At 43.8% G+C, this 16830-nt stretch overlaps 1 protein-coding gene across 1 annotated transcript in view; it reads right to left on the bottom strand.

Annotated features, from left to right (window-relative positions):
* Positions 1 to 1178: 1178 nt before the first annotated feature.
* Positions 1179 to 16830, bottom strand: part of LDLRAD2 (low density lipoprotein receptor class A domain containing 2) — a 181295-nt gene continuing 165643 nt past the window's right edge. Inside the window, exons 3-5 of the mRNA XM_078640945.1 lie at positions 16131 to 16280; positions 10318 to 10470; positions 1179 to 4314 (exon numbers count right to left, since the gene is read on the bottom strand). Coding sequence (XP_078497071.1) covers positions 4028 to 4314; positions 10318 to 10470; positions 16131 to 16280 — 590 coding nt within the window. The 3' untranslated portion in view covers positions 1179 to 4027. The remainder of the gene's footprint in view (positions 4315 to 10317; positions 10471 to 16130; positions 16281 to 16830) is intronic.

Below are 16830 nucleotides of genomic sequence, written 5' to 3' on the forward strand. Positions count from 1 at the left end.
ACATGTAATTTGAGTGAAATCAGGAACTCTTGGCTAAAGACAGACATGAAAATGGCTGCTGCCATTTTCTCTCCAATGGGGGGTGGGGGCGGTTAGGTGATGATAGACAAAGGGAGCCCGATCACCCCCTCCCCCCCCCCCCACCAATGGAAGGGAAAATTCTGATAGCAAATTATGCCTTGTAGGGTGAGCCTCCCAAAAACACCCTGGTGCCTAGTAGGGCCAGCTCAGGAATCCTAGCCCAGCTGCGCCAGAATGCTAGTTAGAAGGGCACCATTTGAAAGGGAAGCCACTCCCCATCCAATGGTGCTACGGTTAATTACATTTTCATCTAGGGGTGGCACAAAATCCCCCAGAGCAAGAAGGGAAAAAAACTAAATGTCAGCCACCATTTTACCTTCCTTTGAGGACCAATTGAGGCCCAATCGGCTCCACCAGGGAAGGGAAAATAATGTTCATTGCTTATGCAACACCCTGGTGGTGGCGTCTCCCTTGTCAAAACAGATCCCTTAGTGGCAAGTGGGCATTCTTGCTTGAAGATTGTAGAGCAGAAAGCCATTTGAGAAAGGCACAGCTGGAAAGGACAGACTCTAACCATTCCATGCAGCAGCATCTCTTCCATATTTGTGGGTGCCCATGTAGAGAGGAGAAATCCCACAGAACATGAGCCACACTACTCAATTGCTCCAGTCGGCCCTGCCATTTGGTGGGTAAATGATGAGTGGAGCTACTGCCACAATGCGTAGATCTATATAGATTGAAAAGCTTTCTACACAAGTGTCTTACTTGCTCCAACAGCAATTTCATCCATCCTTTATTTTGGCTTCTTGCACGTAATCTAGCTAAAATAAGAGACAAATATTTCTAGGCATCTTATATCATTTGAAATCAGCAATGTTAAATCTTTTGGAGATTTCCCTCTTGTAGCAAGATAGAGATTGGAATTGAGGTCAGCAATTCGATCCAAATTTAACAGTCTTCCTCCATGCGGTTGACAATATCATGAACTGCAATAGATTAGCCTTTGACTCCTTACCACTAGCATCTCTCCATCAAATCCACGTTCTATGCCACAACACATTACACACCCATAAAATCTAGTTTAAGGAAAACAATCACACTCCTGGAACTGTTTTCTTTTCACAGAGTTGCTTTATTTCTTAAATAAATGTGTTGTTTACCAGTTGGTCTATTGTGATTAAATATTTTCTTCACGACAATGGACAACATCCATTTTAGACAGTATACAATACTACAGACCAACACTGCTGGGATTTGTAAAAGATGCAAATGATCAATACAGTGGCAGTGAATAGTAAACCATTTTTGATTGGTGCATAGAAAAATTAAATGAAAGGTTGGTTTAAATTTCCTGATTTGCATAGCAGCAACTATATGACCAAAGATATTTTCTACGTTTTCTACATGATAAGTACACTCATTTATCATATCGTGACACATGCTTTTTCACTTCATTACTTTAGGCGACAATTTCCCTGACGAAGGGCTCGATTAGCCCGAAATGCATTGGGACTGCTAATTTGTTTCGTTAAAGTTTTCTCGCTGTCAAGACTTGGAAAGAAACAAACCTTATCATTTACGAACAGCCATTTATGACGATTTAATAAATGTACCTTTGAGAACTGATCAATGGTTTTTAATTTTGATTAAAATTGGAACACTCCATTTACTGGACACCCAGCTGTGCAGCTGGCGGACGCCACCCCAGGGGTGGCACTTTCTACGTAAATTAGACATAGCCAAGATAAACTCCTATTATTATGTTAGTAGTAACGCCTGGAGAGTGTTCTACAATAGCAAATTTTAAATATCATCCTGCCAAAGTATTGTATCCAGAACATTGACTACCATGATTTCATGAAGATGAGTACAAAGATGAGTATAGATTTATTATAATACGATAAATAAATCTATACCTTCCCATATACAGTTACTTTTAAGATATTGAAGCAGTCACTAATAGAAACATGATTTTACGGCAGGACAATATTTTGTCACTTGATATTATGAAATGCATGCACTTTGGAGAACACCTAGTGGTACATGGCTTATTACAAGTTCATGTCAATATATTGAGGTTGCAGTCTAACCCTTTGTTTATGGATCGGATGAGCATAAAATGTTTATTGGGACAATAATAAAGGTAGAAGTAGCATACAATACTCACTTTAACACACAAAGTTCTGCAATAACCTACGTACATTCCTTAGTTGACTGATCAAAGTCCGAAAAATGAACGGCAGAAAATATATTATTAAAAACCCTGGATAATCCGTTGCTGAAACTTAGCGATCAATGTTATCTTGACTGTGATATGATCTATCTCTGGGGCTTTAACTAGTCAGTTGTGTCAAACCACAGTATTCCATTTTTTTAGAAGCAGGGTCCTTAAAGATTTGAATTGTGATTAAATAGAAAACCTTTTTTCAGATGGGTTAACTATTCCAAACTGAGTGGTACATCCTTCAATTCAGAAGAAAGCAGGCCTCTCCACAATATTCATGTCTTTCCATCAGCTGCCCTTATCAGCTCTGGGATTAGAGAAGATTACATTCTCTGGACGAATTGATAATCATGGACAGAAAGTGATTAATTATTGCTTTCTTTCTATTATGTATGGTTGCAGCCAAAAATGAATAATGGCCCTACGTATATGTACTGGCATAGGAAGAACAGAAGGTTCTGTATTTTAACGCAACATAGAGCACTAAGAAGCGAATAACAAGACAGATGGTTCTATATATGGTCAATTTGTGTAAACTGAGGTCAAAAAGGGATCATTTTAATCTATTCATTTCAGTTGGATCCGAATGATATGGAATAGGATTTTTAGATCTTTTACACCCCAGTCTATTGAAATTATGGTTTCAACTTTTGACGACAAAGATGCCTGTCTGGTAATGATGTTGAGATACACACGTTGCTTGGATAAAGATTGGTGCAATCTATCTCTGGCAAGTTTTCTTTTTTTTTCTATCCTTGACCCGAGGATAGGCTGAAAACATGCCACACCTAGGAAATTTTCAATGTTAACAAGTAATTCGCCTACAAAAGTAAAATAAAATGCCAGCGTTTAATAGTATTGTATTTTACCATGTGCTACTTGCTTATCAGCAGGTGTAAAAATCCAGCCAATGTCAGTGAAACTGTGGCATGTCAAAAAATAAATATTGGTGTGTATACCAGGAGGGGATTGTCGTGAGTGTGAGGTATTGATGGTGGTCTTTCTCTTGTTATGATTCTTGTTTTTTTTACTTCCATTGTCTTGAATCACAATTCAGAGGCAGTCGTCATCATCTGTTTTTTACTTCCAGCTGAGCAACACATTGTGATATGTTGAGCCACATAGTAGCTTCTGAGTGACATTGGGTATGTACATGTAAATGTATGCCAAAGTTGGCCTTGGGCAGATCTCATGGACATTAAATGCGCTCCATTGAGGCTTGTCTTATCCTCTATGATGCACTTCGACAAGCAGTTTTTTTATGACTTCCTACTGTTGTTGACTTCTGATTTCTTTACGATTGAAGACCATGTGCTAGATGTGTACTGGTCATTCATAACTTGTCCTTCAATAGCAGTGAATCCCAGACCAAGGTCCTCATCCGCAGCCATTTTTCAAGGTCTGAGATATCAGTTCAATAACTTCTGTCGTACATCATTACGTAGCAAGTTAAAAAGATTCACATAATGTTTGTTTCATTTTGAGCAATTTGAACAATATTACCCATTAATGGATGATTATTTGATAGGAAAAGGTGCAGAGACTCAAATAATAGTTTTGGACCACCATGTCCACCACAACCTATAGCGATTAAAAGAAGATGTAGTATCAGGTACCTTTCAAGGATCAAATATAGACATGTTTTTGGCTGCGGCTGGCAGGCAGAGCAGCAGTCACAATATCAGGGTTTAAGGCGGTTGTGGAAGGATTGGTTGGCATCATGCTGCTGGATGGCATCAGTGGTGGAAGATTCAATTCTTCTTCTTCCTCCCCTCATTATGTTTAGGAGGGAGATCTTATTTCTGAGTGTGGCGAAGTTGATGTCGCGGGAACGCTGGCCGTGTCCTGTGGGGTCACTTTTCCGGGCCGACTCTTGTCTTTCCATCCACAGCTGCGGGTGCAGAGGTGGCAAGAGGCACAGAAGGAGTTGCAACAGGGGATTGCTCTGCAAGCACTGACTCTCCAGATGAACCATCCTGGCGACCAGCAGCACCAAAAGAGTAGGGCCATACTCACGATCAAGCCCAGGATAATGTACAAAGCCAAGAGGGATGTGTATGTTGTCTTATCTGTGAGGACAAGAAAAAGGGGGAACAATTAATTAGAGAGTGAAAGAGCCTCCACCACCTTCAGAAAAAGTAATTACTGTAATACGTCTCCCATCAATCTGAACCTTTGTTTCAGTAAAGGCATTATATCTTAAGAGAACACAAGTTTTCAAAGCACACATAATGTTTAAGGTTTCCAGGTACTGCATGGAATTAGAAAGAAGCTTTGTGAACCAACAAATATACAACAACCACACTTGTGAATTAAAATCACTGCATTCAGCAGAAAGACAACCCAGAAGAGGCGGGAATTATATTGACATTGAAATATGTTTAGGAGAGGAAGTAATAAGGGTGTAGATATGGTAAAGGAGGTGCATCTTAAATATTGCAGTATGTAGTAAAAACACTGGTTTGGGATGGATGTCATGCATGTCTAAAATGGCTGCCTTAAGCAAAGGTAGGGTAAATCCAAGGGGCTTGGAGGAGGCCTAGCCAGTGAACTTCACTCTGTTTGCAGAGTTTGCGGAGTTTTCTGCACTCCGCGGAGCTCGTGGAGTGCAGAAAACTCCACTTCGTAATGTGCAGCTGGGCTTTTTCCCCGCTCGCGATGGCCAACGGTAAGTTTGCGAGCGCGAGCTGCCGCTCGGGTAGAATTTCTACCCGAGCGGCAGGAATACAAACACAAAACTGCAGTTCGCACTGCACTCCACCACTCGCGGAACTTTGCTGAGTTTTTTGTAACTTCGCGAAGTTCCGCGTAGCAAAACTCCGCAAACTGTGCTCAGGCCTGGCTTAGGGTAAATTACTATGGGGTAACCCAGTGTCCCTCAGAACCTGGGCAGTACTATATTATGTAAACAGTGGTTCTGTCGGGTAAAAACCTGATTGCTTCAAAATTCAAAACAATTCCTTCAATTATTCCTTTAGTTATAGGTTGAATTTCAGAGTAATTTAACCTATAACTAAAGGAGTAATTGAAGGAATTGTTTTGAATTTTGAAGCAATCAGGTTTATACCCGACAGAACGACTGTGTACATAATACAGGCCTGGCTTGGAGGTATCAGAAGATGGAACAGAGCTGTGGTGACAGAGGCCATTGAATAGAGGTATGGTTCTTAGAGGAATGAAATGAGTGGTAGAGTGAATGCGTTAAACGCTTTACACGGTTAAGATAAAAGGATGAGAAAGATTAAAAGACTAATGAGATCATTATTAGTCTGACAAGGTTGGTAATGGACAGACCAGAGTTGAGGATGAACACACCATATGACTGGTCCTATGGAACAAGCGGATAGAATAGTGTAGAGGCCTGGGTCTGAGAAGGGGTAAAGAGGATGTTGCTGCACAGCAGAGATGTACGGAAACAAAGCAGTAAAAGCAGAACTGGTCTAGCAGTGGCACCTTGGACCGGATGGAATAGCGGTATGTTCTAGTAGGGTAACCAGGAGCGTGTGACATAAAGGATGTAAATTTGGAACTAAGCTAAACTCTTGAAGAGTCGAACAAGATGAAAGTGGTATCTTTAGAAGAGTCTGAGCAAGACAAAGGGAGTAAAAGATAAATAAATGATAATATAATATTCTGATTTGTATAGCGCGGCTAATCACCCATGAGGGTCTCTAGGCGCGGTTCCTACCAGGCACAGGGAGATTTAATGATTTGCCAGAATCACAGAATGTTGAGCCGATGCTGAGACTCGAGCCTGGGTCTCCAGCTCCAAGATTGGCCGCTCTGGCCGTTCCGCCACACCCTTTCCCCGAATGGGAAGTCGTGGTTATGACGTGGCACGGAAACATGAGATTTGAAGTAGGTGAAAAAGTTAAAATTGGAATGAAAAGATGGATTCGTAGCTGAGCTGTTTCTAGGAGTTTACTGAAAGAAATAGACAGGGGGAGAGCTTCATACAAGGAGGTGCAGTGTAGGAACTAGCGTCTGTGTTCTTCTTTGGTGTCAAGTAGTGCCGCCCTATTAGTATAGCTATTGCTACGAACATACCTTTAGTAGTAATTCTAAAATATGAATATCTTTCCATATACTCTGATTGTATATCCCTACTGAATAAGCAATGTACACTACATCTTTTGGTCGCTCTACAACAGTGTCAAAGTTTAAATATTGAGCTGCACTTGTACAGAACTCTTAGTACTGACAACTAACGTATCATCATGGAAGGTAGAGTTAAAAATAACAATCCCATGCTCCCATATGTAGAGCATCGATGCGCCCATGTGTAGAGCATTGATGCGCCCATGTGTAGAGCATTGATGCTCCCCTGTGTAGAGCATCGATGCTCCCCTTCGTAGAGCATCGATGCTCCCCTGTGTAGACCATCGATGCTCCCCTGTGTATACCATTGATGCTGTCCCATGTATACCATTGATGCTCCCCTGTGTAGACCATCGATGCTCCCTTGTGTAGACCATCGATTCTCCCCTGTGTAGACCATCAGTGCTACACTGTGTAGAACATTGATGCTCCCCTGTGTATATGATCGATCCTCCCCAGTGTTTACCATTGATTCTCCCCTGTATAGACCATTGATGCTCCCCTGTGTAGACCATCGATGCTCCCCTGTGTAGACCATGGATTCTCCCTTGTGTAGACCATCGATTCTCCCCTGTGTAGAACATCAATTCTCCACTGTGTAGAACATCGATGCTCCCCTGTGTATATGATCGATGCTCCCCAGTGTATACCATTGTTGCTCCCCTGTGTAGACCACCGATGCTCCCCTGTGTAGACCATCGATGCTCCCCTGTGTAGACCATCGATTCTCCCCTTTCTAGACCATCAATTCGCTCGTGTACACCATCGATGCTCCCCTGTGTATACCATTGATGCTCCCCAGTGTATACCATCGATGCTCCCCAGTGTAGACCATCAATGCTCCCCTGTGTAGACCATCGATGCTCCCCTGTGTAGACTATTAATACTCCCCTGCGTAGAGCATCAATGCTCCCCTGTGTAGACCATCGATGCTCCCCTGTGTAGACCATTGATACTCCCCTGTTTAGACCATTGATACTCCCCTGTGTATATCATCGATGCTCCCCTGTGTAGACCGTCGATGCTCCCCTCTATATACCATCGATGCTCCCCAGTGTAGAACATCAATGCTTCCCTGTGTAGACTATTGATACTCCCCTGTGTAGAGCATCAATGCTCACCTGTGTAGACCAGCGATTCTCCCTTGTAGGCCATCGATGATCCCCTGTGTAGACCATTGATGCTCCCCTGTGTAGGCCATCGATGCTCCCCTGTGTAGACCATCGGTGCTCCCCTGTGTAGACCATCGATTCTCTCCTGTGTAGACCATCAATTCTCCCCTGTGTAGACCATTGATGCTCCCCTGTGTAGACCATCAATGATCCCCTGTGTAGACTATTGATACTCCCCTGTGTAGAGCATCAATGCTCCCCTGTGCAGAGCATCGATGCTCCCCTGTGCAGAGCATCGATGCTCCCCTGTGTAGACCATCGATACTCCCCTGTGTAGACCATCGATACTTCCCTGTGTAGCGCATCAATGCTCCCTTGTGTAGACCATCAATGCTCCCTTGCGTAGACCATCGATTCTCCCCAGTGAAGACCATCAATGCTTCACTGTGTATACCATTGATGCTCCCCTGTGTATACCATTGATGCTCCCCTGTGTATACCATTGATGCCCCCCTGTGTAGGCCATCGATGTTCCCTTGAGTAGACCATTAATACTCCCCTGTGTAGATCATCGGTGCTCCCCTGTGTAGACCATTGATTCTCCCCTGTGTGGACCATCGATTCTCCCCTGTGTAGACCATCAATGCTTCACTGTGTCGACCTTCGATGCTCACCTGTGTAGAGCATCAATGCTCCCCTGTGTAGAGCAATGATGCTCCCCTGTGTAGAGCATCGATGCTCCCCTGTGTAGAGCATCGATGCTCCACTGTGTAGATCGATACTCCCCTGTGTAGACCATCGATATCCCCTGTGTAGACCATCAATGCTCCCTTGTGTAGACCATCGATCCTCCCCTGTGTAGACCATCAATGCTCCACTGTGTATACCATTGATGCTCCCCTGTGAATATCATCGATGCTCCCCAGTGTATACCCTCGATGCTCCCCAGTGTATACCATCGATGCTCCCCTCTGTAGACCATTAATACTCCCCTGTGTATTTCATCGATGCTCCCCTGTGTAGACCATTGATTCTCCCATGTGTAGACCATTGATTCTCCCCTGTGTAGACCATCGATGATCCCCTGTGTAGACCATTGATGCTCCCGTGTAGATCATCGATGCTCGCCTGTGTAGACCATCGATGCTTCACTGTGTAGACCATCGATGCTTCACTGTGTAGACCTTCAATGCTCTCCTGTGTAGACCATCGGTGCTCCCCTGTGTAGACCATCGATTCTCCCCTGTGTAGACCATCGATGATCCCCTGTGTAGACCATTGATGCCCCCCTGTGTAGATCATTGATGCCCCCCTGTGTAGACCATCGATTATCCCCTGTGTAGACCATCAATTCTCTCCTGTGTAGACCATCGATTCTCCTCTGTGTAGAGCATCGATGCTCCCCTGTGTAGACCATCGATACTCCCCTGTGTAGACCATCGATACTTCCCTGTGTAGCCCATTAATGCTCCCCTGTGTAGACCATCGATGCTCCCTTGCGTAGACCATCAATTCTCCCCAGTGTAGACCATCAATGCTTCACTGTGTATACCATTGATGCTCCCCTGTGTATACCATTCATGCTCCCCTGTGTATACCATTGATGCCCCCCTGTGTAGACCATCGATGTTCCCCTGTGTAGACCATCGATTCTCCCCTGTGTAGACCTTCGATGCTCACCTGTGTAGAGCATCAATGCTCACCTCTGTAGAGCATCAATGCTCCCCTGTGTAGAGCAATGATGCTCCCCTGTGTAGAGCATTGATGCTCCCCTGTGTAGATCGATACTCCCCTGTGTAGACCATTGATATTCCCCTGTGTAGACCATCTATGGTCCCTTGTGTAGACCATCGATCCTCCCCTGTGCAGACCATCAATGCTCCACTGTGTATACCATTGATGCTCCCCTGTGTATACCATCGATGATCCACTGTGTATGCCATTGATGCTCCCCTGTGTATACCCTCGATGCTCCCCCGTGTATACCCTCGATGCTCCCCAGTGTAGACCATCAATGCTCCCCTGTGTAGACCATCAATGCTCCACTGTGTATACCATTGATGCTCCCCTGTGTATACCCTCGATGTTCCCCAGTGTATACCCTCGATGCTCCCCAGTGTATACCATCGATGCTTCCCTCTGTAGACCATTAATACTCCCCTGTGTAGATCATCGATGCTCCCCTGTGTAGACCATTGATCCTCCCCTGTGTAGACCATTGATTCTCCCCTGTGTAGACCATTGATTCTCCCCTGTGTAGACCATCGATGCTCCCCTGTGTAGATCATCGATGCTCCCCTGTGTAGACCATCGATGCTTCACTGTGTAGACCTTCGATGCTCTCCTGTGTAGACCATCGGTGCTCCCCTGTGTAGACCATCGATTCTCCCCTGTGTAGACCATCGATGATCCCCTGTGTAGACCATTGATTCTCCCCTGTGTAGACCATCGGTGCTCCCCTGTGTAGACCATCGATTCTCCCCTGTGTAGACCATCGATGATCCCCTGTGTAGACCATTGATTCTCCCCTGTGTAGACCATCGATGCTTCACTGTGTAGACCATTGATTCTCCCTTGTGTAGACCATCGATGCTCCCCAGTGTAGACCACCATCGATGCTCCCCTTTGTAGACCATCCTTGAAAATATGTAGGTTGTCGATATTGTGGAACTGATAGGTGTGTAGTTTTGTATTCTTGACTTCAGTAATGCATTACTCTCTTTTGGCCACCCAGCTTCGGGTGTGCGTTTAGTGTGATAATACAATATGCCGGGTCATACATAAAAGGCATATATAAAATAAGTATGTGTGCCATATGGGCTCTGGGGTCAACCGACAAAATGGCGTAGATAGTTAACATACCAGCCCCTGATCCTTGCTGGATGATGGTATCTGGCGAAAAAGGCTGTAGATTTCCAGTTGTTTCCAGATGCAGGCTGCTGGAAGGCACCACTCGAGCAACAGTACGTGTAGTTGTACTAGCAGGTTGCCCAGGAGGTGATTGTGATGAGAGACCTGGAAGCAGGAAGTGGAGAAAATGTCACATTTTTAGCTCGTTTCACTAGAAACGTCCATCTCATCCCATTTTTCCACAACGTTTTCATGATTCTCTCTTCCATTAATACGTTGTTCTCTAAAAAAGATATCCTTTTCTTTAATCACAATGTTTTCTGCACTCTGACCACATGTATGGCTGATGCGCCATATATTTTATTAACATTTGCAACCCATTTCATCCATATTGTTATACAGGAGTCAATCGTATTTTAATGATGATTTCCATGTGTTAAGTAATACAAGAAATGGGCTTTCACAAAAGTGATCATGAGACAAGATTATTGTAAAGACTACTATCTCGGTCATTTTTGTTTGTGAACTGCATTTTGTACCCTTCTTTCATATTATTTATGTACATACATTTGTATAGAAAAAGTATACACCCATTGTTGTTCTTCCAGATTTACTCTGTTGTGATTTTTTGCAATTGATTTTAATAATTCATATATTTGAGGCCACTGATTCCGGCCTTTATAATTTGTTTGTTCAAAATCATGCTGGGTTCTATTTAAAAGAAATCCCTTATAGGCACTGTTACCTGATACCTAGTTCTTATCCAAGCCTCAAAGGGTATATTGGGTTGTCCAGTTTCTTGAGTACCATGTATTTTAATTGCACCATACGCATGTGTGCAATGTAAACTCTTCCTTATCGCCCTTGATATGTTATGTTATGTTACCTCTTTTTATATAGCGCACAGCTGGCTCAGCAAGGAGGCGTCCCGGGGCTGGTAGCAGTATCAGTAAGGAAGCCAGGGACTAAGCCAGAGGAAAGAGATTTGGCAGCCTTTCGAAATGCCAGCAGGCTATCCAGACAACGAATCTGATAAGGCAGATAATTTCACAATTTAGCTGCTAAACAGCGAAAGGACCGTCCCTCAGCTCGGAGACGCTTCACTTGAGGAACCGTAACCAGATATTGTCCCATAGAGCGTAACTGGCGTGTAGGGTTATAAGGTAACAACAAATTAGACAGAATCTTAGGGAATTTAAAAAGTCAGACAAAGGGTTTTAAATTCGATCCTTTTGGTCATAGGCAGCCAATGTAGATGTCGGATAGCCCCCGTCACAGAAGAACTTCTGGGAAGCCTAAACAGGACCCGAGCTGCCGCATTCTGGACTCGCTGAGGACAAATCACCTCTGCCTTGTTTGCTCTTAAAAGGAGCGAATTTTGCATAGTCCAGTTTGGACAGAATAGCCGCCTATCATCTGGCGGGTAGATGGATCAAAAAACCCCAGCAAGGGCCTTAGTCCCCGGAGCAGGCCAAAGCAAGTGCCTGCTACTTTCTTAGTGTGCTCCTGAAACCTAAGCGTGCAATCCATCCATATCCCGAGATTTTTTACAACCAACTTGGGGGTGGGAGCACTTCCCCGAGTCTTAGGCCACCACTGCTCACTCCATAGTCCCTGATCTCTCCCCACCAATAACACTTCGGACTGATTGTCAGACTTTCATCATTCCCCTGCTCACTTTTAGGAAACTTTTTTCCTTTTAGGTTAAGCACTCCACAATAATGCATTTTCCTTCCAGCTCAATCCCTTGTGTGCTGCGCCCAAAACACCCGCTCGGGCTCTGTGTTTATTTCACATTGTGCTTTTCTCTCTCTTGTTCTTCCACTCTTGTCCCTCTGCATTCCGTGTTGCTCTCTCCTTCCTGTCCTTCTTCACCTGTCTTGCTAATACTCATTCTTTTTGTGGGAAAAGTACACCGGAATGAACACAGGCCAGGAAAAGATTGAGAAGACTCCGTTTATTCAGGTAGGTGTGGAGGTATCGGAAGTCAGTTACAGAGTCACCAAACATCATTATTCCACAAGCCAACAGTGCCTGGGGTTTCTAATAATAACTTTCCTTCCCCATTCTCTCACACGAGGCAATTCATCTTTGAATGACAACATGAGCGTGATAGCTATCAAGCTGATACTCTCGAGACCAATACGAACATGAAAAGCCCGCGAACACACAACACTTTTCTCCTCCAATCCCATATGCTCTCACTCGCATGTTCTTCTACCCTACCCATGCGTTCTTCTCTTCATCATGTACATCTCCGCTTGCCCAGGTGTGGCTGCTTTTCCCCTCCTTCGCCAAAGACTCCCCCACATGCTCCTTCATTATCCCCCCACCCCTCAGTTATTTTGTTTACTTTGTGCTTGCTTCCCCAAAATTTTCAATGTTTTATTTACTGATCCAAGTGGCATCAGCCATCTTTCATAGGTCGACAAAAAAACCCTAAGCAAATGGTGTTCATGTTATTCCATTGCTGCACATGCCTGCATACGTGACCACCAGCAGTGATCGCGGTATTGCATCTATTTTCTTTTTATATATTTTGCCATTGCCTCACAGCACTTGAAAAAAACAATTTGCTTTATTTGCAGCTTCGTACAGCATTGCAAAAAGGCATTGGTAAAGCCAGTGGGTACCAAAGGTGAGACCCAGTGGCTTTGCCATTGCTTGTTTTGCTTTGCTTAGGCTCAGTCCTGGCAAGTCCTGACCTGCTTGGAGCACTGCCACTTAATTTTCTTTTATATCTTTGAGGTTAACCCTCTCTTTCCAGCCCTGTGGCTTGGAAAAAGAATGGGTAACTGGATATTCCCCAAGGAACGCTCAAAAGGCTAATCACCCCTCTCACTAGTTTCTTCTGTGCTGTTGACTACCTGGCCCAGGCCCAAGCAATAAACTCACAAAAGGTGATTCGAGGAATGCTTGCAAATAGTCTAAATCGTTGCCAATTGCTATGGGTAGCATTGCAACCCATCGCTTCCACCCGCTGGTTTGGATATTGCCTTCTAAGATGGACTTGGCCCTCTGATATGGGTCCTAGAGCTATCTGGTGTTGCTATCCTCATCTCTTGAGGCTTCATCCCACGATCCTAGAAGAGACGGACAGTGAGGGAGCTGGTCTCCCATTACCTACAGATAGCGACGGGGATCCCATTTTGATGGCCCTTGATAAAGCCAGGCTTCCTGGTCAGCGTCATCCACTGAGGGTCATTTAGAAGACACGACCTGGTTATGCACGCCAGGCAGAAGGGTTGCATGGCTTTCGTAGATCTTTATGTTCACTCCCAAGTGGGTCTTGTTAATGTTACTCTTTCTCCTTCCTCTGACCTCTTGTATCATTCCCTCTCCATGGAATCTTGCTCTTAGTCTAGGTACTATGCACAACACCCCTTCTTTCTGTGATTAACTCATTTTATGGCTGCATACTTCTCCTGCAGTGGTAGTCGAGGGCGCTCTCTTTGCATTCAAGCGATTAACAATCTTGAACATTGTGTGAGAAATCTACATTATATAGCAAAATCCTGCTTCGATCTCTTCGGAAATCAGCTCCTCTTGGGACTTGTGCGAGCTATATTTTTCCATTTTAGTTCTGGTCCTTAACTTTCACTTAATCCGTTTTTTCTACATTTAACGATAGTCACCCTGTCCACAACTCCAGCCCCTTGGAAACGGGAGATGAAACACTGGGGTCATATTTACTAACATACAGGGTAACAAGCAAAGCTGCTGCGCTGCATTGCATGAAACAGTGAGCAAAAACGAGCCATGTATACTAAGATATGGTGCACCTCTGCTCCCTCCTTACTCTGACGCACTTGAGGCGGCCTAGCGCCAATGTAGGCACCACTGCACTTTGCTGCATGGATGCCTGCGTTACAAGCAGGATTGTTTCTGAGCAGGAAGGGGTACCTTCCTGCACAAAAATAATCCAAGGTATTTTACTTTTTCTATGTGTGATGCAGGATGCAGCACACATAGAGAAATGCAATAACAAGGACTAATAAAGATATATACCCCTTGTTACGCCTGTGTCTGTGAAGTGCACCATTTTGGTGTAAAATCGTCAAAATCCATTGGTGGATGCATGGGAATGCGCATGCTCCACCCAATGAAACCTCCCTGGCGCAAAGTAATGCAAGGCCTTGCGTTACTTTGTATTTTACTCAATCATGCAAAGCCTAGCAAAGTGGCAAAGGACTTGCGTTGTCTTGCCACGACTTGTCATGCAAGGACAATACAAGTCCTTAGTAAATCTCGGCCTGAGTCTTTAAAGCCGGTGCAGGTTCCTGACAGTAAAGGAATAATGGGGCATATTATCAAGAACGGCGTTAAAAGTTATCGCTGGTTTAGCGGCAGAAAACTGCTGCTAAAGCGGCGATATTGGGATAGATGATATGCCCTGGAGAATTCCTATAGAAGTCCATGTTCTGGTGTGAACATGGGCTTCTATTGGAATTCTCCAGGGCATATTACCAAGCCCATTATCGCTGCTTTAGCGGATAATTTTAATGTCGTTCTTGATAATAGGCCCCAGTATACTTCAGAGGCCAAAGTTTAGGGAAAGTACACTTTTTTGAGGTCAAGGTGCTCTGATAGTATTTGCTACAGTGAAAGTCCACACCTCATTTGCTGAGCTTTTCCTGGATCACTCCTCTAACACTCTACTGAAAATGTCTAGAAGCAACATTATGTGTGCAAAAAGCAGATTTTGTGTGCACTATGCACACTTCAACAACATCTCCATGTACCCAAAGTCCCTTTGTGTATCTTAAGTACTGCATGCACATAGTCAATTCTTTTTAGGCATACCTCACACTTAGGGCTGGATACGGCTTTGTGATCAACTCCCTACATGATTTTTTCACGTCTCGCCCCACTCTATCTCGTTTTGTTATGTACATGTCATGCCACACTTTGTCATCGTTGCCATTTGTTGTGACATCCTCTTTTCTTTTCACACAGGTTTCCTCCCATATGCCTTTATACTATTTTCCTACAAGTGAAGTCGGCCCTCACCGCCTTCTAGGGTTCCTTTACAACCTTCTAGGGTTATCATTCAGTCCACTTCCTGTTCTCCATGTTGTAGCACTGCTCTTTCCCTATATTGAACACTTTTATTTCCAAGTTTCTTTGGACATTTTCTCTTTTTATCACATCAATACATTACCATTCTCTTCTCTCATTCCTTTATGTTTTATATGTCTCTTAAAACATTCCTTCCGGTCATCCCATAGGATTTCCACACTTCTTGGTTTTATTGCATAGGCATGTTCCCACATTTGCTTATGTTATTTCACATACGACTTCTCATACTTCTAAATATTATCACTTAGGTCTCTCCCCACACACAGTCCTGTTATCACATATGTCTCATATTGCAGTCCATTATGGAACCCCAAAGGTCTATTCCAGCAGTTCTTAATTATAGTTCATTGGTGCTTATTCATGGTATTACTGCATAGGTTTGTTCCTACATGAGCTCATGTTATAATCTACGTCACTTAAGTTATCAAACAGGTCTTTGCCTACACTCCTTCATAATACTGCATTGGAGGTCTCTATCCTGATACGCACTCTTGTTGTGGCTGTGGCCTCTTCCCATACGTCATCTCATTACTACTGTATCACATTCATCTCATCTTATATTCCATCAAGGTAGGAGGAGATATATTCTCTTACTCTGGCATGTTGATGCACAGGGCTCTGCATACACTCCTTCATGCCATCACAGAAGATCATTTACAAGACTCCATCTTGTTACTTTGGCACATGTCACATGGATTGATCCAAAGGTTCTCTTCCCATAGTCTGCACCCCAAACTTGATCTCACCTGGACACTTTGCTGGCGGCCTCGGGGACTGGTCTGATCCATCGCCGCAGTTGTCAACATTTCTTTTATCACACACCAGGCTTGTGGGGATGCATTTACCATTCCAGCAATGGAAATATGGCTCGTCATTGCATGCTGAGGAGTTGAAACCTAGAACCAAGAGCAAAGACGTGATGTAAATACTAGTAAATACATATGCTTTCTCTCCACATTGTCTCCCCTATTGAATCATGTTCTATAGGTTGCTTCCTGCATCACATCCTCTTAGTTTGAATTTGCTTTATACTGCACCAAAGTATAGTGAATACAAAGAGTGAATTGATATTTATGTCAGCCGCTGTGGCCCAATATCATCTTATGTCATCGTAAGTCTACAAAAGGAGCAGTATGTGCCAGAAATATATTTTTGGACTAGAAGTCAACAATCACAAAGCACTGGTTTAGGAAACCGATTGCAAGAGAAACATGCAACTGCTTACTTTGTATATTTTATCAAACATGTATGGATGTGTTATTGCAGCTCTAGAATGATCATCTGCTCACACTGTGGAGCTACTTATCCTTCAGAAAAGTCCTCTAAATAGTTCTGTTTTCTGCCTTGTCTTGTTCCCCTGGCTCCCTAGGTTGGTTTAGGTATTTTCTATTAGTAGCTGTTTTCCAGGGCCAAGATGCTTCTAGGAGTTGGCGTATTTTATAATAA

The sequence above is a fragment of the Lissotriton helveticus genome, chromosome 5_1 (assembly GCF_964261635.1).
Source record: "Lissotriton helveticus chromosome 5_1, aLisHel1.1, whole genome shotgun sequence".
NCBI lineage: Eukaryota > Metazoa > Chordata > Amphibia > Caudata > Salamandridae > Lissotriton > Lissotriton helveticus.